The sequence below is a fragment of the Trachypithecus francoisi genome, unplaced genomic scaffold, assembly GCF_009764315.1.
Source record: "Trachypithecus francoisi isolate TF-2019V2 unplaced genomic scaffold, Tfra_2.0 Lachesis_group8, whole genome shotgun sequence".
NCBI classification, from domain to species: Eukaryota; Metazoa; Chordata; class Mammalia; order Primates; family Cercopithecidae; genus Trachypithecus; species Trachypithecus francoisi.
The window spans coordinates 121,792,436-121,817,604 of NW_022681473.1; the positions used below are offsets into that span (position 1 = coordinate 121,792,436).

Below are 25,169 nucleotides of genomic sequence, written 5' to 3' on the forward strand. Positions count from 1 at the left end.
AGCCTCCTGGATGAGCCGAGAGCCGGCTCTCACAGGACAGGGTTGGCAACTTTGGCCACGTTCACCTATGCATAAGAAAGAGACTGTGAGACACTCCATGCATCTGCTTTTACAAATTAAGACCAAATACAGAAGAGACATCAAAAAGATTTTCATCATGGCCTGCTAAGAGCAGGGGAGGGCAGAGGAAAGAGCGAATGGAAACTAGAGAGGAAAGAGAATAGAGGCAGATCACTGAGGAAGAGGAAAGCTGTGTGGACACAGGGCCTGCCTGGTGGAACGGCCCATCTCACAGCTGTTAGGGAATTTCACACAGCAGAGGTTTCTTAATGTATAGATGGGCCTATTTCTGTCCGTTTGCTGGTTTGTTCATTTGCCTGTTTTCTTCTCTTGGTTGTGGCATAAACAGGAGTATCATATTTTGGCATCCGATCTCTACCTAAATCCCAAATAAAATGAGAAGGCAGCCTAGTAGGTGTTGCTGGGGAACAAGAGGAGCATTGCCTACATCCAGCATGAGAAGGGGAGGACGAGGATGAGGACGGGCCAGGGCAGGAAGTCAAGTCCCCAAACTCAACCCTGGAGGAGACAGAGTGAGATGCTGAAGCCTGAACATCCCTCCCTCCCGGGGAAAAGAAAGGCAGAGACAGAGGGGCCATCACACTCCTGACTCTTGCATGAGATTTTGCCGAGGGCCAGCAGGAGTTGCTAGCTGGGGGTCATTTAGACAAAGATGGAGTCCAACCAAAAAATTATCTTAATCGCATAATTGAAGAGCCAGCGTAAAAAGCCTACAAAGTAAAAGAGACATCTGTGTGCATTCACCAGACAAGCTACTCCCTTTTGCCTTTGCTCCAGGGCTGCCTCCCCTCGAGGCCCTCTGTGAGCACTCTAAAATAGTGTTCTAAACCACAGCCCCCTCCCTCCTTCTGTACATCAGCAGCCCCTTACCCTGCTCCTTTTTTTGTTTTTGTTTTTGTTTTTTTGCCTTAGGTCATTTGATGTCATTTTCTTAGTGCAATAACGACTCATTCTCTCTCCCCACCACCAGAATAAAAGCCCTCCAGGAGCAGGAGCCTTGTCTGGTCTGTTCACTCATGCACCCCAAGTGAATTGAACAGTGACTCACACACAGTATACCCTCAGTACATGTGTGTTCAATGAACGCAAGGCAACCTCTTCATCTCCCAGCCGCAAATCCTTTCAGAATCATGTTGAGTCGTGAGTTTTAAAGTGGGTTGATTAGGGAGACCTAGGGCCAGGGGTGAGACAACATCAGGAAGTACTCCCTAGGTACAAAAAAGAAAATTAGAAAATGAACTTTTTTTTTAGCAAATGTTTATTTATATCAAAATACAAAACATTTCTGAAGCAGAGTAATGTTACATGAAGAGCAATTAAATACTAAACGTCTTTCCATCAGTTTAACTTGCAACACTCCCGGGGACCTTCACTGGCTGCACATCTCGTCATTTGATGTGCCTTCTTTTTTCTCGTCTGCTTATGCACTTGTTTGCTCATTTTGCTTTTTAATTCAGGATATGAACATGCAGTGTTACTGGGGATGAGTTGGTTAGTACTTAGCAAGCCTGAAAATACCAGCGAGTGGAGCCTGGCGGGGTGGCCTGAGCTGAGGCAGACTGCAGGTTCTCTTCCTAATTGAGTCTGGGGTGTCACTCCATTTTTAACTGGCAAGTCAAAGGCCAAAGGGATCACCATCATCAGCAGCCAGGGCAGGCATTATTGCTTAGGGCCGTGGAGCAGGCGTGGCTTTGGGGTCATCTCCAGTGGGGTCTTCTCAGAGGTTTGGGAAGAAGGGGCAGGGCAGTCTGTAGGCCCAGGCCCAGGAGCAGGATGCCCAGGGGCCCTGCAGGAAGAACCCTCTTCCCCAGGAAACCAAGGAAGGGTTGGAGAGAAGAAAGCTCCTCCCACTCTTGGAAATCTGTGATTTGGTGGCTGGGGGTGCCTGCCCCTAGGAAGGGCCCCTTATAAGTGCTTTGAGTTTGGAGATTTTGAGGGAAAAAAAAGCACCTGATTGAGAGTGTAGCTGTTTCCAACACACCTCCCCTCCCTGACAGAGAAGAAGGGAAGGAGGCAGGAAACAGGGGAGAGAGCATCCCCCTTCATGCCTACACCGCCCCGCTCCCAGAGCCAACCTGGGTCTCCCTTCAAGCTCGTACTTAGTGCATTCACTTTGGCATTGATCACCTGTGAGCTCTCTCGCTCTCACTCTCTCGTGCGCGCGCGCACACACACACACACAGGTACGCACACATATATATGCAGGTACACGTGTGCGCACGCACACACACATCGGGTTTCCTTGCAGTCCACTCAGGCAGAAGGGTGTCCCATCCTCACCATCACACACACACACACACGGTTTTCCTTGCAGTCTGCTCAGGCAGTAGAAGGGGTCCCATCCTCACCATCACACACACACACACACGGTTTTCCTTGCAGTCTGCTCAGGCAGTAGAAGGGTGTCCCATCCTCACCATCACACACACACACACACCGGTTTTCCTTGCAGTCTGCTCAGGCAGTAGAAGGGTGTCCCATCCTCACCATCACACACACACACACACCGGTTTTCCTTGCGGTCTGCTCAGGCAGTAGAAGGGTGTCCCATCCTCACCATCACACACACACACACACCGGTTTTCCTTGCGGTCTGCTCAGGCAGTAGAAGGGTGTCCCATCCTCACCATCACACACACACACACACCGGTTTTCCTTGCAGGCTGCTCAGGCAGTAGAAGGGTGTCCCATCCTCACCATCACACACACACACACCGGTTTTCCTTGCAGGCTGCTCAGGCAGTAGAAGGGTGTCCCATCCTCACCATCACACACACACACACACCGTTTTCCTTGCGGTCTGCTCAGGCAGTAGAAGGGTGTCCCATCCTCACCATCACACACCACACACACCGGTTTTCCTTGCGGTCTGCTCAGGCAGTAGAAGGGTGTCCCATCCTCACCATCACACACACACACACCGTTTTCCTTGCAGTCTGCTCAGGCAGTAGAAGGGTGTCCCATCCTCACCATCACACACACACACACCGGTTTTCCTTGCAGTCTGCTCAGGCAGTAGAAGGGTGTCCCATCCTCACCATCACACACACACACACACCGTTTTCCTTGCAGTCTGCTCAGGCAGTAGAAGGGTGTCCCTCCTCACCATCACACACCACACACACCGGTTTTCCTTGCAGTCTGCTCAGCAGTAGAAGGGTGTCCCATCCTCACCATCACACACACACACACCGGTTTTCCTTGCGGTCTGCTCAGGCAGTAGAAGGGGTCCCATCCTCACCATCACACACACACACACACACCGGTTTTCCTTGCAGTCTGCTCAGGCAGTAGAAGGGTGTCCCATCCTCACCATCACACACACACCACACCGGTTTTCTTGCAGTCTGCTCAGGCAGTAGAAGGGTGTCCCATCCTCACCATCACACACACACACACACCGGTTTTCCTTGCAGTCTGCTCAGGCAGTAGAAGGGTGTCCCATCCTCACCATCACACACACACACACACCAGTTTTCCTTGCAGTCTGCTCAGGCAGTAGAAGGGTGTCCCATCCTCACCATCACACCACACACACACACGGTTTTCCTTGCGGTCTGCTCAGGCAGTAGAAGGGTGTCCCATCCTCACCATCACACACACACACACCGGTTTTCCTTGCAGTCTGCTCAGGCAGTAGAAGGTTGTCCCATCCTCACCATCACACCACACACACACACCGGTTTTCCTTGCAGGCTGCTCAGGCAGTAGAAGGTGTCCCATCCTCACCATCACACACACACACACACCGGTTTTCCTGCAGTCTGCTCAGGCAGTAGAAGGGTGTCCATCCTCACCATCACACACACACACAACCGGTTTTTCCTTGCGGTTGCTCAGGCAGTAGAAGGGGTCCCATCCTCACCATCACACACACACACACACCGGTTTTCCTTGCGGTCTGCTCAGGCAGTAGAAGGGTGTCCCATCCTCACCACACACACACACACACACCGGTTTTCCTTGCGGTCTGCTCAGGCAGTAGAAGGGTGTCCCATCCTCACCATCACACACACACACACACCGGTTTTCCTTGCAGTCTGCTCAGGCAGTAGAAGGGTGTCCCATCCTCATCATCATCTTTTGCTTCCCAGGGTACCCTTGGCCCACAGGTCCCCAAGACCCAGCCCCAGGCTTGGCACGCGCTGGCATTCCCAGGCTTTTGAGAAGAGGGTGATAGAGCAGGGAGCTCCTCACAGACAGGTTATACAGAGTGTAGAATATGTTCATATAAGGCTTTGGTACAGCACCGATTTCATGTTCTTATAGTTTGATTTCTAAGTCATCTTTTAGAAGAAAAAAAAAAAGCTTACTGAAAAAATAGTGTTTTTATTTACTTTTGAGTTACATACCTGAAGTTCGAAAAGTAAGCCTCTAGTTGCCATTCAAGTTCACACTCGAGGGTGTTCTGTGTGCAGCTGTACAATTTGTTGGTTTGTCTTTAATATTGAACAAAAGTCAGCCAACCCATACCATAAAGTCAGCTGCCCAAACTCACTTTAGCCAGTCCATACATACATACAGAAAAGAGAGAGAGAGAGAGGGAGAACACAAAAGCCGCCCCTAAGTCACCCACCCCAAACCCCGAGGGAAAAATCAGAAAGAAGACAAAATACAGCAAGATATCAGGAGCCAGTGGGAGGGGGGAGATTCAGCCCAACTGGCCTCTTCGAGAACAGCACCATGAAGCACCCTAGCGCAGTGATGTTGGAATACTCAACATTCAAGAAATGGAAACGAGGTTGGAGTGGTCTTCGCAGGAAGACCTGGCATGGATCGGGGGTCACCCCCAAAGAAAGTGGAAGAAAGAAAGAGTTCGAAATGAGAGCAAGAAATCTCATGACGAAACTGACAGTCATATCCAGAAAAGAAGAACTACAGCAAGAGGCTGCCACGCACCGAGAGGTACAGAGTTTGGAAGGGATCTGGGGGAGGTAGCATCCCGAGCCCCTCCCCACCCACGCTGCCCGCTCACCCCCACCCTCTGTGTGTCCACAGACCACCAGGTGAAATGGAGGAAAGCAGCTCATCTAAAACTTGCCTCCAAGTGTGCGACGGGAGAACTCTATCCCGCATGATCAAAGTCCCTCCTGGGGAAGAGAAAAAACTGAAGACCAAGGGGCAGGAGTCGCCGCTGACATGAAGCAGGATGTGGTCCCTTCACGTCAGTGGCTGCAGAAAAGCAGGAGCAACTGGTGACAGCGCCCCCTTCCGGGCCCTCTATCCCTGCCCCACCAATGGCAGTTAGGAAATTAAATCTGAATGGGAGGTCAAGACCTTTTGACACTGATGTATACAACTTGGCAAGTGGAGCATTAAACTGCTGTTCTCCCCTAGCCAGCAATTCCCCTTTCTAACACCTCAGTCTAAAGTTCCAGAATCAAGACTATCCCATCAAGTACCTTCCTCCTAGTCCCCAGACTCTGAGACCCCACCCTCCAATGCCACAGTCAACCCACTACCGACAGGAAGTGTGCTATGCAGGCTTGCTTCTTCCCCCGCCTCCTACTTTCAGACTGCTCAAAGTGGGTTGACATGAACATCTACCACAAAGAGGGATGGAAGCGCGCAGCAAAAATCCAAGACAAGGCCTCTTCCCCAAGCTGCTGGTTGGTGACAACGGGGAAGAGGGACAGGGCCCACACTGATCCATGGGAGGGCAGTTCTCACAGATCTCCCTAACCCCAACTCTTGCTCTGTACAGCAGAGGTAGCAAGACAGAAACAACTCCTCAGATACCCCCACCTTCTACCAAAAGGGAAAAGCACCAAAATTCAATGTCCATTCTGCTGTGGGGACCAAGGAACGTGTCCCACGCATGGGGAAGAGCTCAGGCTCCTGGCAGTGGCTGTGGGCCGTAGAGGCCCCATCAGAGCACACTCATCCACCTGTCGCACCCACTGATGCCACAAGCGGTTCCCAGGCCTCCTCCTTACTCCACATAAAGCTGATCTCAGTGCCCCTTGCTCCAAGTGCCTTAAGGGCTGGCTCTTCAGAGAAGCTGGAAGTCCCCTCTGACACCCACCCTTACCTCATCTTGCTGAGCAGTGGAGCAGAAAGGTCACAGGGAGGCACTAACATCCCCTCCACACTGTATAGTTTCAAGGTACATAGCCCCATCTTCCCTTTCCCTCCCCAAAACAAAGAGTCCAGTGGAGGCTGAGGAATGGAATGGTGACACGCAGGCCAGTGGCTCTCCCAGACCTTGATGCTGCTGAGGACCTAGTCTTGGGCTGGCCCTGGTGGGAGGGTGAGCCCTAGGACGTGTCCGTGGTGCTGGAGCGATTTACTCTGCTGGTTGCATGTGGCCCAGAAGTCGGGCAGAGTCCACGGAAAGAGAGAGGATGGTGGGTCTAGGAGCCAAAAGAACGGTGATGGAAGCCTCCCTTGTGCAGAGACTGTGGTGGCCTGGGAAGGCTTCGAGGTGGGAAGGGAGCAGAATTCGCAGCTCTTCTTCTTGCCCAAGCCCCTGAAAAATCTTACAAGAAATACTCAGCTGCAGGAGCCTGCAAGAAAGATCAGTCGAGGCAAGGATGGACACACTGCGAGTGGCGCCAGCACCAGGCCCTTCCGGCTGTGTGGACAGAGCCCACTTCCCATCAGCGTCCTCGGAAAGTGGGAAGTGTTCTCAGCAGTTAATCTAAGGACCCAAGGACAGTGCCTGACTGAATGGCAGGGCCTCATAGGTCCATGTGAGGATCAAGAGTTAGGCTCAAGCTTCACCCGAACCTACTCTTCCCATAATACACCAAAACTGTCAACCAAGCCCTTCGCACAGTGAAGGCATCTGCTTTCCTCTAGGGACCGAACTCTATAGACAAGAGCTCTTAGGGAGTGCCACGTCTTGGTTAGGGAAGGCGTTAGTACTGCCCTTTTCTGAGTGATGAGCAGGAATAAGGAGCCGAAAGGTTGCAGTCCTGAGTCTCTCCTCGCTGCCTGCACCATCTGGCCCAGCACCGGCTTCAAACACAGCACTCTGAGCTCTGGGCAAGTCAGGAAGGAGCTAGCACCCAGGAGACGCTTGCTGAGGCTGCAAGGCAGGGCCCCTGCATGTGTGTGAGGTCTGGAATTTGCTCAAAGAGGTATTCTTCAGGGCACACTGCTTTCTGCTCAGATACAAGTGAACTCCTGCTCTCCAGAATCTCCCGTTGTGGGTCCAGTTCTACCAATACATTGTTCAGTTTTCTAAGTCCCCGGCTGGAGGCCAGAAGGTTCCACTAAGACCTATTCTCCCAGTCCTGCCCAAAGTTAATCTCTCACTCCCCATCCTCCACTCAGTGTCCCGGGATTGGACCATCCCATTTGCAATGGCACTTTATTTTCCAATTAAAAATCACTAAAGAAAACACAGATGACATATTTATACTATATATCACATTCACGCTGGCTCTAAGAATCTGCAGTGACACTAAACAGGCCATGTGTTCTCCAAGACCAAGCCCACACAGCCAGCCTCACAAACTCTCCCATCGCCATGCCCTCTAGGAGCTGTCTGAGCTGTCTGAGCTACAGTGCTACAAACCAAGACAGGTGTCACCGTAAGTCCCTAGGTAGTCTCAACCACTCCCTTTCTAATGCTGCAAAGCCAGGTTCTCTCTGAGGAACTGGGTACCTTCCCACAGCCACATGGGGATTCAGTCACAGTTCTCATCTCCTCAGCCTTGCCCTGTTAAGCCCCTCTGCAAAGAAGTTCAAGTCAACATCCCTCCCAAGTGGCAAGAGACGCATGGGTCCTGGTTCTTTAGGGCTATCAGATCCTGCAGCTCCACACAATCTTCAGCTCACTTGTCCTTCCTGCAGGTGGGTTATTTGTTTTGTTATTTTACAAACTTTTCATATATATATATACATTTCCATCAGAAAGACCCAAGAAACTCTGAACAGAGAGAATATCAAAGGAAGAGCCGGGAAGGAGGTGGCATCAAGTAGCCCAGACTGCCTGGGAAGGTAGCACTGCTGAAAACATCTGTAAGCACAGGTACAAAAATAAAGCAAACTACGACTTCATATAGATATAGAGATAGATAGACTTTATCTAGGTTTTCTTTATATTTATATACGTGTGCAGAGGGCACGGGCCCCTGTGCATCTTGCCTGGCACTCATCTCTTGCCCTCCCGCTCCCCATACCCGAGTACCACTCGCCCGAAGCTCCCACTCTCCACAATTGCATCTGATCCTTGCCCCCCACATACATTCCCCTCTCTCCTTAAAATAGAACCAATTCTAGAGATTTATATAATTTTATGTACAGTCTCCATAAAAAATACATTAAAGATGGTGCATTACTAATTTGACCCTCCTACCCAAAGAGAAGTTGTCTAGAAAGGAGTCAACTAAAGGAGGGTCTCCTGGGCCTGACGCTACGCAGGCAAATCAGCACGTCTGTACAAATCTCTCTCACATACACCACACACACAACAAACATACCACACAACACACACACAACAAACACAACACACACACACACCACACACAACACACCACACACACACCACACACACAACACACACACCAAACCACACAACACACACATACCACACAAAGACACCGCATCACACACATGCACACCAGACATCACACACACACACGCACACCACATACACACACCATACCACACACCACACCGCCCACACACAGCTACACACAATAACACACCACACACAATACATACAACACATACCACACACACACCACACACAGTACACGCACACCAAACACACCACAGACACACCACACACCACACACACAACACACATACCACACACAACAGATACACCACACCACACACACCACAAACACACATGCACACCACACGCAACACAACACATACACCAAACCACACACAACACACATACACACCACACACTGCATCACACACACACCAGACACCGCATCACATACACGCACATCACAGACACACCATACCACACCCCACACTCCACACACACACACAACCACACACAATACACACACCACACCACACAATACACACAACACATACCACACAGAGACACACACACACCACACACAATACACACACCACACACAATACACATACCACACAATACACACACCACACAGACACACCACACACACACACGCACACCACACACAGACATGCACACCACGCACATACCACACACACCACACACATACCACACACACCACACACACACACATACACCCCCACTTACTTCCTGAATCCAGAAAAGAAACACTGGACTAGACAGTTGGCTGGGGGTTAGAGACCAGGGGAACAACCTGGTGCCTGCAGAGGGACACATGAGATGATCCCCTTTCTCCAGCCCCGCCAGGACACCATCGGCCATGGCACACCTCTCGTTCATGGCAGGCCATATAAGTCCTCATTGATAGAGCGGGTGACAACTACCCTTTCAAGATCTGCAAGATGACCGTGAGGAGGTCCATCCCCTCCACCAGAAATATAGCTTCATAGACCCCTATGCCAAAAGGAGGCCAAAGCCCTAGGTTCCACCACCAGCGTGAGGAGGGCTGGGCATTCGCCCCTTCCATGGCTCATGTGAAAACCCCACACGTGGCCCAAACGCATGCCCACAGCATTTCTGAGGCCAAAAATGCAAGTCCCCCTCCCCGGCCCAAGCCCCTGCCCTCCAGGATTCCCTGCCCCTCCCACCACCTCCCCATCGTAAACCATGCACGTGTCCAAGATCTCTGGAGCCACACAGAAGTGGGGAAACGAAAAGAAGGGAAGGGAAGCTACCTAGTGTGTATATGGGGTGGCGAGGGAGGGTCTGCCCTGGTTTCTAAAATAAATCCAGGAAGTCCAGTGCCACAGAGAGGTAGGATTGGTGGAGCACATTTCTTCAAGACCCGAACGACAGGCAGGCCCAGGCAGCCATTCACGTCCCCATCTAGTGCGATGGGAGTGGTGACAACCAAGGACCAGGGACAGGAGCTGAGCATTAGAGCCATGGGGCTAAAGCTGTCCAATCTAGCTCTTCCAGCCAGGGCTCCAAAGCCGGTAGCTTTTCACCAGCCCTCGTCCGAAACCCTAACTACTACTACTACTGTCTTCTACGCCGCGGAAGACAACACCCATGTGATTCTAATGACTGGCCACTGTTCCACCAAAGTATATGGCAACCAAGACACCCGGATTCTTCCTTCTCTAAGATGTGAGCAGCCATCAATGACCCCTGTATGGACGCTTCATTTGTCTTTATCCTACATGGGATCCCTCATGGGGTGGTGGTGTCTTTGGACCAAATTCAATCTACTGAGTGTTTTTCTAACAGCTTAAAATGAGGTTGAAAAAAACTTCCACCTTCTCAGCAACCCAACACACAGAACATCTGGTGGGGTTATTACACTTGCTCCTAAAAGAAGGTTTTGAGAGTACAGACAGGAACCCAGAAATAAGGCTCTGGACCAGTGTGGATTCACTCGCAGTCTGAGGGAAGGGTGGCGATGGGTCCCCCTAGCAAACAGCAAGCTGGTAAGAGTGCAAAAAGTCCAATCTGGGCTTTGATCCTTGGTTTACTGACTTCTTCTAAAGAAGAGATTTTTCATTCTGCCTCTTAATCTAAAAAGAAGCAGAGCTGGAGACATTAAAGAGAGAAGAATGGCTGGTCAAGCCAAGAGCTTCAGGTGAAACTCTTTTGCCCTCCCACCACCACAGACTAGTGACTTTGGCCTATCAAAAAAGAGAAAGTAAAGAGAAGGCCTCACGAAGCCACTGTGCCATGTCATGGCCTGAAGGAAGCCTCTATACCTCAAGAGGAAAGGGGGATGAAGGCACATCAGGCTCCAGCTCCTCCCCTCTATCACCATCACCATCACCAAGGCCCATGAACATTTTCCGATTGTGTGGACGGAGAGGCAACCCACCACTGCAGCTTAGGAAAACAAACACGTGAAGCTCGCGAGAATGGCGCTTCCTTCTCCACTGATGAAGAGCTGGTGATAGGACGGGCATCTCAAGACAAGTCTCTCAGCTTTGGGCCTGAGGAGCCCCCAAAAACAAATAAAGTTGAAATACAATATAAAGATGTCCATGTTTGGTTTGGGCACTTAGTGTTAGAGGCTAATTCTAGAAGAAGCAAGGAAGGTCTAGCTAAGAAGGAAGACCTCTCCCAAGATCCAGTCTGGGTCCATATGTAGGACCCCACCCCACAATCTGTCCCCAATGCCTAGATCCCCCTCCCACAGGCCCTGCACGGCCACCACTCCCCAGCCAGACTCCCACCAGGCAATCGTTCTTCATCGTCTTGAGATGATCCTCCAGTGTGTACTCTGCACCCTTACAAGTGACTAAGTTATCACATGACTCAAAGAGATGCTGAGGCTTGATGTCCCCTGGGGGTGGTCTCACCATCCTAACCCATGCCTGACCTCATCCTCTGTGCCCCTTCCAGCCTCACCAACACCTGGCAAACACATAGGTCTCCCCTCCACCCTCCAGTTCTTCAACTCCCCCTCCTGAAACACCACTGCCCCACTCATTACCCTAGTCAACCTAGATCTGGCCAATAAGACACCTCTTTGGCCCTCTCCCCAAAGCAACACACACAGCCACATGGGGCTCTACACACTGCCTACTAGATCCACTTTATCTGAAGAAGATACCCAGGCAGGGCTGGGTTAGAAGCCCCGGTGGGAATGTGCACAGCTCCTAGAGTGCTGCAGAGGCTGGACTCATGGGGCCTTCCACGACCCGCTCGGCTCCACCCTCTGCCCCTTCCTGCAGCTCCCCAGCCATCCCTGCAGTGTCCTCAAAGCTCCTTTACATGCAAGCAAAGCAAGCCCAAGATTAACCATTAGCTTTTCTTTTCCTAGGTTTCTCTACATATGAATAAAATGTACTTTATGTACAATTCTTCCCCCACCCCACCCCCAAGCCTGGAAAAGGCTTTTGCTAACAAAATGGGAAGAAACAGATTCCAGCCATGCAGTCTTCAGCCCTGGAGATTTGGATCGTGGGCAGTGCCAAAGATGCCGGAGGCTCCGTGAAATCCGTTTCTCCCCGGAAGCTACTGTTGTGTCAACCTTGTCCCCCACCCCAAATAAAATCAGAAAATTTCACATTTGAACCTTACCCCAGTTTCCTCAACACAAAAAGGGCAGAGGAATAAATTAAATCAGTTCAACCCCAAATATTTTAGATCACAAATCAAAAATAAAGACAGAGAGCAAGGAAAAATATCAAGAAATACTCGGCTTAATCCACCTGGCTTCAGTCTGCCCCCACGCGCATGGCTGTGGGACTAGGCCACCTCAAAGGAGGGCACAGACCCCATCAGCCCACTGGGAAAAAGGCGTCCTTCCTGCTAAGAAAGTAGAATCTCAAAAGGCCCGTCCTACCCCGTCTCTCGGGGAAGCTGCTTAGAGGCAGACTGGCTGCAGGAAGGGCCACTCTGGGATGCCGGGCCCAGAGCCACCCCAATAATCCAGCACAGGACCCCACTCAGCACTAGGGAGCCCACAGCAGCCCACCAGCAAATTGAGACAGGCTTCGCCTCTCTGCCTCGTCCTACATCTTCTCTCCCCATGCAAATGCAGTCGTCCAGGCCCCGCTAAGAACCATTTCACCCTCTACCTGGTCTGTGGGTCACCTGACACTGCAATAGCCACCGTTCTCAGCCACAATCCTGAAGAGGCAGACAGACATCTGAGACACAGGAGCAGGTTTGCATCTGAGCCGTGTCTACTGCAAGGCTGCCAGACAGTAAAAGGGGAAGTTTGGAAAGCGTGATCTCTCACAGAGTGAGCGCAGAAGTCCTAAGAAGCTGGTCAGTAGTCACTGCCATTGTTCAAAGGCAGACTATGAAGGACATTGGTCCCTAGAGGTGGCTATAGCTCCATCACGCACATGTTCACAACCACGCTGTCACACACGCCCACACCGAGCACCTAAGCTTGTGCCTGTGACATCTTCACCCTCTATCCCACGGACAGAGGGTGTTCCACCAATTTCCATTGCCGTCCATGGGGTGCAGGAGGGCTGCTGGCCTCCAAGGGCACTGTCACAGGAGGAAGCCCTCATGGGAGCTGAATGAGTGGCAGGCCACTGAGAGATGGGTAGACCTGACGTCCTTGCCCTAGCCAGGGAAGCCACAGCACAACGGCCATTCAGTGACCAGCGAAAAGCACGGCTCCCCACGTTGGGTCTATGTGCTGAGGTCATGGGCACTGCCAGAGGAAAGCAGAGAAGGAGTCAGCACCGTGGTTAGCACGGGGGTGCCCTGGAAGGCACAGCCACAGCCTGAGCATCTCAGCCTCTCATGACATCCAAAAGCAGCAAAGCCTTCTACCTCATCATCTCCTCTTCTTTTCTAACCTGAGGGCTGGAATTCTCAGGATGCTGCTCAGAAAAGTTGGCCAAATTCATCCTGAAGGCTGACAGCCTGATGCCCACATCCCAGTGCATCCCAGGGCCTGGCTGAGCCCCCTGAGCTCCTCTGGGAGAGAAACCCCACACTGCCAGTGCACAAAGGCTGCACGTCAGCTTGCGGTGAGCTGCCACCTCCCACCCCAACACTCAGGTAAGCTGGCTCCCATCATCCCCCAGGAGAGACCCGAGTGAGCAGCATGTCACAGCGTGGGGGCAGAGGGTGTGCCACCGGGAAAGAGGAACCCAAAGAGTCGTGTGCTCTTCCACCTCGCAGAGCTGTTCCTCAGTGGTCAAGTGGATTCCAATGCCCCCGAGAAGCACATCAAGTGGAAGGCCCAAGTTCCACCCCAAGGGTGCACGGCCCAGTCTCCGAAGCCCCTTTGTGCCACTCTCACCACGAGCCCTTCAGATGTGTTCGGAAAGGAACTGCGGTGGTGTGACTAGCACAGTAAACCTCAAGGGTGGAGCTGGTCCTCAGCTCCCTGGGTGAAAGGAAGGACCAGGGCCTGTGTGGCAGAGAAGAAGTCCATCCCTAAGATGGACATGCCAAGAAGAGACAGCAGCCATCCAAGGCCTCATCCTGCGAGGTCACTGGGCCAAGCCCATGGCAGCTGCAAGAGACCAGCAGAAGCTGTCCAGTGCTGCCATGGCTCACATCCAAGCAGGTAACTTGGGAGAGGTGGGCGCCCCCAAACCCACCAAGACAGCAGCACCAAGAAGGAAATACTTCAAGGAACCTTCATTCTAAGCCAAGCCAGAGGCGGGGCTCCTACACAGAGTCGGGGAGGGGCAGATCTGCCCTCCAGCCCGCCCTCGGGGCCTTCTGCCCTGTCCTTGGGCAGCACCATGCCTTACGGGCAGAGGCATCTTAGTGGGAAGATGACCTCATGAAGCTTCTGGATGCTAAGAGTTTGAACCAGGACAAGACTTTGGCAGAGGAAGAGTCAGTGCCCAGACCTTACTCACCACCCCTCCCGCCTTCATTCCTATGCCTCAGCCACAGAATAGAACTGGGCAAAGAGGGCGGGATCCAGAGCGTCCCAGGCCCCAGCAGCCAGAGGCGCCCTGGCTTCCCCTGAGCCCATCCTCCTGGAGCTCAGGTCCACAGGAGGAGGAAGGCCCCAAGGCAGAGAAGAGTCGGCAGGCAGCACATGGTGAGTATGGGAAAGCCACAGGCGGCTCCGCACAAGTGGTAATTAATCAATCTGGAGAATTAGCTCCCACAAAAGCAAAGGAGGATCCAATCAGCCGCTGTGGAACAGCACTGCAGAGTGCTGAGCCGGAGACGGTATAAATAGAGCCGGCAGCTTGGCGCTAGCACAGGTGGCTCTGCGGTGGGGGAGCCTTTGGCCACAGAGCTCACGGCCTGGCTGGGCGAAAGGGTGCCGATGGATGAGCTGGATTTGCGCACCAGGGGCTTGCTTTAGCCCCATGGCTGAGTAGCCTCTACTTCTGCAGCGTGAGCCGTGCTGGAAGGAAGAAAGATGCAGGTCTGGGTGCCTGGCCACCCCTTCTTCACCCAGGAACCAAGAAATAAAGACTTGAATTTAGTTCTGCAGTAACTCATTGCTGAACCCCCATAGAAGGCAGCCAGTAATCACAGCAAGACCCCATTTCTACTCTGGGTGGGAGAAGGTAGGAGACAAATGGAGAATTCAGCTGAGAGGCGTGGATCCTGTTTCAAGAGAAAGAATCCCCCAAGACAGATGTCAAGCACCTGGCCAATGTGCAGCCAGCGCTGATCGCAAACCCCAGCTGACCACTGCCCTCCTCCTCCTGCCTCCACTGACCACAAAGAGCAACAGCACTTTGCCTCAATGTACATATATATATGTATATATATATACACACACACATAGAGAAACCCACACGCTACAGACATATGCATCTGTATCTATATCTATACATATGTGGGGGTGTGGAAGATGGACATTAAGTCCAGCCTTCTTCCAGGACTTGAAAAACTGAAACAGAAGCAGAGAGCAGTAAAAGCCATTGCTTTCCTCTTCACTTCCAAAGACATTGGAAGAGATGAGAAAAATCAACCTAGTGAAGCAGGGGGCAGAGGGGCGGAGACAGGTGTTGCCCAGTCTCCAATCCACTTCCTGACCTCGACCCACAGGTGGAAGGTCTGCCCGCCCTCTGTCCTGAAGACAGGTGGCCAGAATCTGGAGGGAGACGCCCGCTCTGGCAAAAGAGGGGGCATGCAGGACAAAGATCCGGGCCGTCCTTGGCAGGTGGAGGAGGACACAGCCCCACACGGTGGCCCTCCCTGCCTGAGCCCAGCAACCTCGCCCCGGGGACACCTAGGGTGGGGTGGAGTCACAGCAAAGTGGCATGGCCTGGGTCATCGTGGTCCACACTGTTGAGAATTGCTGTCTGGTCTTCTGGAAGCTGGCGGTGGCACAAGTCTGAGAGCCGGGCAAAGGGGTCAGGACGAGAATGTCTCTTCTTCTTTCGGAGGCAGACAGCTTCATCGGGCCACAGAACCTGAGAGTTGGGAAGCTGCTGAGCCTGGGAGGCAGAACCGTCTAGGGAGAAAGGAAGAGGGACGCAAAAGAGAAGAAAAGCAAGCGGATGAAAAGGAAGAACGCAGCCCGCTCACCTTTTCCACCTGCATATGTTCCGGGATTCTAATGTTGAAACAAAGGAATCACCTGAGTCTAGAGAGACCAGAATGAATTGCTGCAGAGAAACCACTTTCTTTTCTGCTAAGGCAACCAGCAACCTGACCTGACCCTGCTCCTTCACTGGAATAGGAGTTAAGAAAGTGGAATGGAGAGGATTTTCTTTCTCATTCATTTCTTTCTCAATCAGTCTACAAATATTTATTTTAGTGCCTCTTGAGTACTAGGCATCATTCTAAGGACTGGGGATCAGGAAGGAACAGGCTGGGACTCAGGGCATCTTTCTCGTCTGCCCCAAGCAATGACTGACTTTATACAATATTTTAATTCCATGCAACAGTCAAGCCTTGACCCTTCCTGGAGTGCCCAGGCCTCTCCTCTGTCTTATGGCCCTTCTGAAGATTAAGCAGGAATGCCTTTGCTATCTTCAAAGACTATGCATCCATGTTAGGGTGCAGAGGAAGAGACAAACTGTCAAGACTTTAAAAGTACAGAAATAAAATTTGCAGTTAGTGAAAATACTACAAAGATAAAATAGAGTCAACTGAGGCACTACTCCGCTCCTTAAAGGGTTAACACTTGAATTGCGTCTTAAATTATAAGCCTTCTACAGATCTGAAGAAAAATTATTATTCCCAACAGAAGAAATGGCATTTGTGCAAGCCCCAAGTTAAGGGTAAATGTGGTGTGTCCCCAATACAGAAGGAAGGTCATCTCAGTTGGAAAAGAGTGAGGCAAGAAAAAGAGTGAGGCAGGGCATCTAGGAGCTTGAAATCTGTTCTGGTTACGATGGGAATCTTCTAGAAGGTTTTAAGAAGTGTGTGTGTGTGCGCGCGCATGCCTGCACGTGTGCGTTCGTGACTGAGAGGATGCTGCTACGTGTCCTACAGCTTGCTGTGGTGGCTGTGTGTGGAATCTGTGGTGCAAGGTACAAGGATGGGGCTGGAGCACCAGTCACAAGGTACTGCACTAGTCGAGGTGGGACAGACAGTGACTCAGAACATAGAGTTAGCAATAGAGACAACGGAAAGTGGCCAGCTTCAGGATATGTTGCAAAGGCTGAGCTAACAGATATTACCTAGCGGGCTCGATGTAAGATGCGAAGGCAACGGAAGAATCTGGGAATTAAAGGGCCTGACACCCCAGGGGGCACCAATGCTAGTGATTAAACTGAGGAAGAGCTGAGGAGAAGCAGACCTGGAGAGGTTGATCGATAACTCTGCTTTAGACATCGTAAAGGCATATGAAACACCCACGTGCACATTCAGCTGGCAACTGGAAAGATGAGCCATGACCTCAGGGAAGGGACCTGGGCTAAAGACAGACATTTGGGAGATGCCAACATAGAACTGGTAACAGGACCACTGCCATCAGAACAAGAGAGAATGCAGGTCTCTGATGTGACTTTCTTTTTGCAACAAAGAAATACATAAGTTATACATATATAAAAAATATATATTGATGGGTCTTAAACGGGTTAAGAATGGGCTTAAATTGGTTGAAAATGCAGCTTTGAGCTCCAATTTCTAACCCAGGCCCTAAAAACATCACTTTCTTTTTCTCTGCCATGGTATTTCCATCTGTAAACTGAGAGGATACTAGTGCCAGCCAAAGGCTAAGTGATCATAAGTGATCACCGTCTCCCAGAGATTCACGGGGCTCTGAATTTCTGGATAACACTCTCCCATAATCCTGTCTATAAGGAGAGTTACTATACAACAGTTATCAAAGATCTGTAAAGAAACTGTTCAGCATTCTTCCTTGACAGCCTGCCACAACACTCCTAAAACCATTCATGAAAAGAGGGTTTTTAACAAACATTAAAGAATTTTCTAGTCTTAAAGAGGGCTAAATTCGTTTTGCACTCAGAGGCTACCTATCCCTGCAAGATACACATCGGACATACTTCGATAGAGGCGCCCTCTCTGTGGGGTAAGGAGGCTTCCTTCACTCGATCTCACTGGGAAGAGTGCAGCCAACCTGCAGAGGCTGGGCCCAGGCTGCAATGTACCCTGAGCTCCACACGGGGCCCCGTCACGCCTATGTTCCCTAGAAGGCCTGAAATGATAGAGGGAAGTAAGTAAGGAGATAGAGTTACGTGCAAGGTGAACGGCAGAGTGGAAAAACATATCTGTACTATTTGTGTTGTTTGAAAACACACTAAAACAATAGGATACATTTTCTGAAGCTGTAGGCACCGAAAAGGTTCTGAAGGCACATACGCTGAAAATGACAGTTCTCCAGGTGAGTGGAAACAAATTGGGAGGGCAATCAGATAGATTCTGCTTATCTTTCTCATTTTGTATATTAAAATCATGTTCGTGTATTGCTTGAAAAATAGTGTTAAAAAAGAAAGGACAAGAGAAGCTTGTGGATTCAATTCTAGAGAAAGCCCAGGGTTGGGACCCTGAGCCCAGTCACCCTCCTGACAACGGCAAGGCAAGGTGGGAGAAGTGGGGCGGGCCTCTGCCCATCATTTACCGGATCGTTTCTTTGACTTCGAAGAGCCCTTGGATGACTTTTTGGGCTTCTTTATCCGTTGGTATTTCAGAGCCTCCAGCCTCTCAGGTGCAGCAGCGTTCCCGGGTGCAGGTGGAAGTGTTCTGGAAAGGACAACCAGAGAGCCACAGGTCAGCTCCCGGATGTGTGAGGCTTTGGAAGAGGGACTGGAAGAAAGCCAAGCAGCTGACCCATAGAAGGACAGAGTTCAGTCCCACAGAGCCCAGGGTGCCCACGATGGCTCCGTGACACCGCCTTTCTCTTGCTGCTGGAAAGAAGAAAACCCAGTAGAAAGCTCCAGGAGCATGGCCCACCTCGGCTGAAAGCCAACCTGCAGAGCAATCAGCAGACCCTAGCAAAGGGAGAGAGAGACTTTAGCAGTAAGCCCCTTCCCATGTAACTCAAGCTGGGATGTATTCAGTGTCAGAGAGAGAAGTAGGCTCAACGTCTGGAGTTCCTAGAAATCACCACCATCAAGACCTTTGCATGGAAAGTAAAAGGGCATATTAGAGCAGGGGGCAAGCAACTCCCATCCCAGTGAACCATCCTCCATCTCCAGAAAAGGGGGTGCTAAGCGAGAAACCCGGACCCCAGCTGCTTCTCCTGCAGCTGCAAGATTCCCGCAGAACAGCAGCAGCTTACAGCAGCGAGTTCTTGTCATATACCAACATTTTCAGGGCAGTGTCTCCTCAGCTCTGCAGACGAGGCTCAGCTCTCCTCGGTCATGTAAGAAAACAGGAGAAGGTGGCAGGAGATGACGGCAGAACAACCAAATCTGGTAGCCTCCCAGAGCCCTTGCTGTCTGTAACAAGAAGGTGGTGAACCTCTGTATTTTAGGATTCGACAGAGAAACGAGGTGGTTGGAACAGAAGTGGACTGGCCTCTCTTCCTGCATCCTGATTGTCACTTGCCTGGTGGATCAACTGCACAGTTAGGACAGGGTCCACGGTCTGGCCACACCCGTGCAGCAGCCCAGGTACACAAGGGAGCCAAGAGAGCTGAGAGGACAGGCCGTCTGTGACACTCGGTGCATATTGGAGAGAATCTTTCAAGAGTCATAAGAGGAAAACCTAAAAGACATGTTCTCAATGCCATTTCTTCTCAAGGTAACCCACCTAAGAGCCTGAGGAATGAAGGGGAAAGAGAAAGAGACAGGTCACTCTGTCCTCCCACCAGCGCTGGCATTAGCACGCGATCAGAGAAGCAGGGACGCTCTAGGGCTACGGCGGATGAGCGTGCCTCGCTCTTCTTCTCCTGGACCCCCCAACTCCCTCCCCTATTGCCATCGCAAACAGTTTTTAGAAAGTCCTGATTAAAAGAGGTAGGACAGACAATGCTGTGAGGGCAAAAGAAGACCCCAAAGGTCAAGAGGTCTGAGGTTAAAAAAAAAGTTAAGAGGGATAGGAAACCTGCAGCCTCTTCTCCAAAACATCAAATATCTTGGCAGCAAGGCGGGAAGAGGAGACTTACACACTAAATGCAGATAAGCCTCTGGTCTCTGGGGTTTCCTGCGTGCACTGGCAATGCAGTGACCTCCATGTTCCTGGGGGATGTCATTGTTCTCTAGTACTTTAGTCCATAAAGTTTCAAAAGGCTCCCTCAAAAGTTCAGGTCAGGATCAACCTCTTGACTTTCCATAGCCCCTGACAGCAGAGCTGAGAAGGACACACAGGGTCCCTTACGTGCACACACAGGCACACACAGCCCTCTCGTGAAGAAGTGACCCAACACGCCAGTCTACCCAGAGAGATCCGACAGCACAGCAGCAGCTGGGAAGGAAGCGGGAAGGCAGACAAAGGGTGCAGGTGCCCGGGTGGGAGGGAGCGCACCTTGCCAGTGTGGAAGGCACATCCTCACCCCTTCTCATCCTCGACTGAGGCTTCTTCATGCTGCCTACAAAGAAAGTCAATGTGAATCCACCTATTCAGTCGATCTCTGTCTCCTGGCCGGCCTCTTCAGGAGGACCACACAGGGTGAGCAACGTGTGGTCAGGGAGGCACATGACCAGCAAGAACAGTAGTCTCCAGCGTCATCCAGGGAGACTGCAGGAGCACGAGAGAAACGGGTACAGGGTGCCCTGAAAACTGTTAGGGGTTCTTCAAGCCAGGTGAAACTTCCACGGGTGATACGATGGTTAGAATCCACCTCTTATCACTGTTGTCATTTTTAACTAGCATTGATTTACCACTTACCACAGCAGGCACTGCTGTACAGTAATTGCCTGTAATCTCTACAGCAAACCTAAGAGGTAAATACTACAATGCCCCCATTTTTCAGATGGAGACACTGAAGTTTAGAGAGGTAAGCAACGTGTCGAATAATCCAGTCATCGTGGGACAGAGCCAAGACTCTTAACGTTAGGCTCACCTCTCAACTGCCCTTCCAACGTCTTCCCAATCAACACAAGTATAGCAGCTACAAAGAAGAAAAGCATGGCATCCCCACCACACCTGAGAAGCAGATATGCCTTGCAGCGTACTTGAGGCTAGCACTGACATTCTGTGCTTTGGTGGAATAGCCCTGGTAAGACAGACCAGGGCTGTAGAGGAGCCTGCTTAAGTTGTATCTTCAGACAAAAATTCCCAACAGTCATGATCCAGTAACCAGAAGCAGCCGATTTTCCCTTGAGAAACAGCCAAGCTCCAGCCCTTCCAGGACACCTGCTGTCCACCTGTTTAGCTCTGGGCTCAGCACGGAAGCATGGCCACAGGACAAAGAAGGCTCTGGACATACCAAGACCCTCACCCAATGCAGGAGGAAAAAACAAAAGCTAGTGTCTGGCAGAACAGGAGGGAGGAAGCGGGGCAGGCAAAACGAGTCTCTTTTTGGCACATGGTACAGAAAAGACGCATAGAACATGATCTAACAGACTTTACGAACTGCATGTAAAGCCCTGTGCAATCGAATTGCCTCCCTGTTTTAGGAAAGGTGACCATGTTTGCTGCCAATGCCAGCCCCACCTGGGACCCTTTGGTCATGGAGCTCCTGGTGCCAAGGTCTCCGATGGGAAGCTTCAGTGAAGCGACTCCACCTCTCCCTGGAATTCAGCTGTCAGGTAAATCTAAGTTTGATCCACAGATGACCCCATTACACCAGAAGCCAGTCCTGGGCTCTCCAAGAATTTAAGGTCACAGCTCTCTTCCCAAACAGCCTATCCTGTTCTAAAGCATGCAGGAATGCTATGAACCCTGGGGCTCCCCTTCTTCCAGGAAGTCAGGGGATTACTGTAAGATGAGGGCCTCAAAGCCTTGGCACAGAGGTGATTTTTACAGTACAGAACTACCAACAATTGCCTGGAACTTAATTCTCTCTCTTTTTTTTTTTTTTTTTTTTTGAGACAGGGTCTCTGTCGCCCAGGCTGGAGTGGAGTGGCGCAATCTCAGCTCACTGCTGCCTCAACCTCCCCATCTCAGATGATCTTTCCACCTCAGCCCCCGAAGGAGCTGGGACTATAGGCATGTGCCACTATGCCCATCTATTTTTTGTATTTTTTGTAGAGATAGGGCTTCACTATGTTGCCCAGGCTGGCCTCGATCCCCTGGACTCAAGAGATCTGCCCTCCTTGGCTTCCCAAAGTGCTAGAATCATAGGCATGAGCCACCACACCCAGCCAATACTTTTTCTCTTTTCAAAAAATCCATAGGCAACCCAAATCACGACCAGGTAGCCCAGGAGGTCTTATCTGCTTAGCTCTCAGCTTACCCAGAAGAGCTGAGGAAAGATGCAGCCACATCAAAGTGGAGGCAAGCCTCAGGACAGGGAGAGTCAAAACCCCCTGCATATTTCCTTAGCTCAGCGCCCATGAGCTGACCATTATGACCCTGTTCAGGTGCTCCCTGGCCAACAGGCTGAATCAGTGGCTTGATGGGCATTTTCTTCCTCTTCTAATCATCTGAGAGCAAACACCACCTGCCTGATTATACCCTGATGGAGGCAGAGGAAAGCCATTCACAGACGGGCCATAGCAAGGGAAAGCGTGGGCCCACTGCAGGAGTCTGGAGGTCTGAACTCACCCCACTGACGGCAAGATGTAACTCTTCTGTGGGGCTGGGCTCAGACCAGTGCTCTGCCTCAGAACCTGACAGAGGCTTGTTTCCAAAGGGGCTCCTTCCTACGGCTGACCCAGGACAGGGGCCACTCCATGCTCCAGACCCACCTGCCTCCCTGCAGTGACAGCCTGAACGGGAAAGCGAGTGGAAGGAGAGGTGAGGACAGGGCATCACTAGGCTCAGACGGGAGCTAAGAATTGGCTCAGCCTCCCCACAGTCCACAGAAAGGACAGGTCCACACAATACAACTCCCCATGTTGAGAAGGGAGTTGGGAAGAGGAGAAAAAAAGGGAGAGAGAAAAGATGAGAGGCAGGGGCAACAACTACATATGGGCCAAAGGAACAGGAGAGGAACTGAAGGGAAAAGAAACAGCGAGAACGCACGTGGACAAGAGCTGTCACAACTTCTCCAAGCAAGACCAAGAGGGCACACATGCAAAGGTGCAGCATGGAGACAGCATCTGAACAGAGCCTGCATCTCCCCAGGGCCCAGCAGCCGTACCGGGAAGGCTCCCAGCAGGCAGGAGAGCCCAGCACGGAGGGGCTGACTCAGGATGGGGAGGGCCTCCTTCTCCTAGGCTGGGGATGCTGGCCAGGCTCGGGAGAGAAACGATGGTCCCTCATCGCTGCCCCTGGTTTCTGGGTTTGCCACAGCAGTGAAAAGAGAGTGAGCTTCTCTTGGACCTGGCACAGTGGGGACACTGGGGAAGGGGAGGGTCAATGGAGTTGAGTGAAGGGGCGAGGAAGTAACACATGAGAGCGGAGTCTAGGAATTTCCAGGAGCTGGGGTGAGAGCTAGTCTAGGGCTCCCACACCTCCAGGGGCCATGGAGGAGTCACAGCTGGGAGAGGGAAGGAGATGGGAAAGGTGGAAGACCAATGGGTCTATGGCCGCAAGAGGGCCCCGGAGCAGGTGAGCTCGTCAGCGCTGCCTGACAGCCCTCACACTCACCCTATGCCAGACAGCCTCACCCACAATTCCAGGGCCTCTGGGCTGCTGACAATTTTATAGCTACAGATGGTAAAGAAATGTCAGGGCAGTCCTCTTTATGGAGGCCACTCTTTGGACTGAATGAGAATTACAGCCCTTGTTAGGAAAATGAGCCTCCCTTGACATCTCTAGGTGGGGAAGGCACCTGTCTCCTCGCCTGGGAAGCCAGAAGCACCTGGACGGGAGGCTCGCTGTCTCCCATGCAGGTGCCCAAATGCCTGTATGTGCCCAGGCACAGGGCAGAGGGTCCGTGGCGACAGGCAGCACCTTGTTAGGCTACTGTGAGAGGGAGCGAGCTTCGGGTGGCCCTGAGTCTCTGTGAGGGACTCAAAGGCTCCCTGAATGCCCAAGTTTCTTTGGCTTCCACCTGGAAGGACACTCAAGGAGAGGTCGACTGCGGGGGCAGAGGGAGGGACACAGTGCTGGTCCCTGGGGGATTTCACTTCTTGCCAGCTCAATGCCTGTCTGCCCAGGGGAAGCCTGCCCCCTCCCCTCGGGGAGGTCCCCCTAAGACCCTTTCCCTACAGCAGGACTGCAGGGACCTGACCCTGCGGAGGACCCCACTGTCAGGGAAGAAGTGGGGCTCATCCCAACCTTGTGCTCCTCGAGAGAGCCTAATACCACGAAGATCCCAAGAAGCTGGTGAGGGGCCAACCACCCCAGGAGAAGGGATGCTATGCCTGGGGCTGCTGGGAGAACAGGGTGCGGGAGGTTCTTCCTGGATACCAGAGGGGCCCCAGAGAGGTCCCCAAGGGTGCAGAGATGCAAAGCAGATCTCGGGCGTTCTGGGCCCCTTCGGGGGTGCATGCAGGGCCCCAGGGCTTCTGTGGGAGGCCCTGGGTGTACTGGCAGCAGGCTGGCAAGGCGTCGGAGTGAGGAGAGCCACAGGGGGCTCTAGAGGGGCTGGACATGGGGATGGGGGGCAGAAGCTGCAGCTAGGCGGTGCCGAGCGTGGCTCGATGTGGGGAACCCAGAAGCCGTGGGGATCGAGGAGCGGCAGCGGCCACCCCACGGGGCGGTGAGGGGACATGGTTTGGATCCCCTGTCCAGGAAGCAATGGCCCGGCCGAAGCCCCGTCCGCCTGCCCGCCCCCGCCCGCCCAGCCGAGGAGCTCCCTTACCTATTGAGCTGAGGAGAGGCTTGTCTCGACAACACTGCCCAGATAGCTGAGATCAATCAGAAACAAAGCAGTTATCAACACCGGCCGGGGGGCACCGCCCACGCACACCCAGAGGGAAGCAGGGGGGGGCACAGCGAGCACCGGACAGGCGAGGCCGGAGCGCGGGGGAGGGAGGAGGAGAGAGACGGAGACCCAGACACGATGGAAGGAAGCAGATGAGCTGAGCGCGCACAAAGCACAGAGACAAGGCTGCCGCGGCACCTCCCGCGCAGACAGAGGCGGCGGCTGCGGCTCCTCCACCTCCCTGCGCCCTAAGCTCCGCACCCCCTTCACCGCCCCGGAGCAGCCCGCGGTGGGGCTGGGGGTGGGAGGTGACCTTGTACTTCCAGGTACCAGGGAGGGTGGGGGACGGGGCAGGGGGAGGGCGCT

At 52.2% G+C, this 25,169-nt stretch overlaps 1 protein-coding gene across 17 annotated transcripts in view; it reads right to left on the reverse strand.

Annotated features, from left to right (window-relative positions):
• Positions 1-15,263: 15,263 nt before the first annotated feature.
• Positions 15,264-25,169, reverse strand: part of IGSF9B (immunoglobulin superfamily member 9B) — a 48,683-nt gene continuing 38,777 nt past the window's right edge. For 2 of the 17 annotated variants that reach the window (XR_004435702.1, XR_004435695.1), the window contains 4 exons: positions 24,741-24,786; positions 20,411-20,474; positions 18,564-19,626; positions 15,892-15,986 (listed from right to left, as the gene is read on the reverse strand). Coding sequence is in view for 5 of the 17 variants with exons in the window: in XM_033204534.1 (XP_033060425.1) it covers positions 15,778-15,986; positions 18,564-18,685 (331 nt within the window). In the remaining 12 variants the exon portion in view is untranslated. Of the gene's footprint in view, positions 15,987-18,563; positions 20,475-24,740; positions 24,787-25,169 lie in introns of those variants that run through there. The other 15 variants (XR_004435701.1, XR_004435694.1, XR_004435700.1 and 12 more) reach the window with 10 other exon arrangements.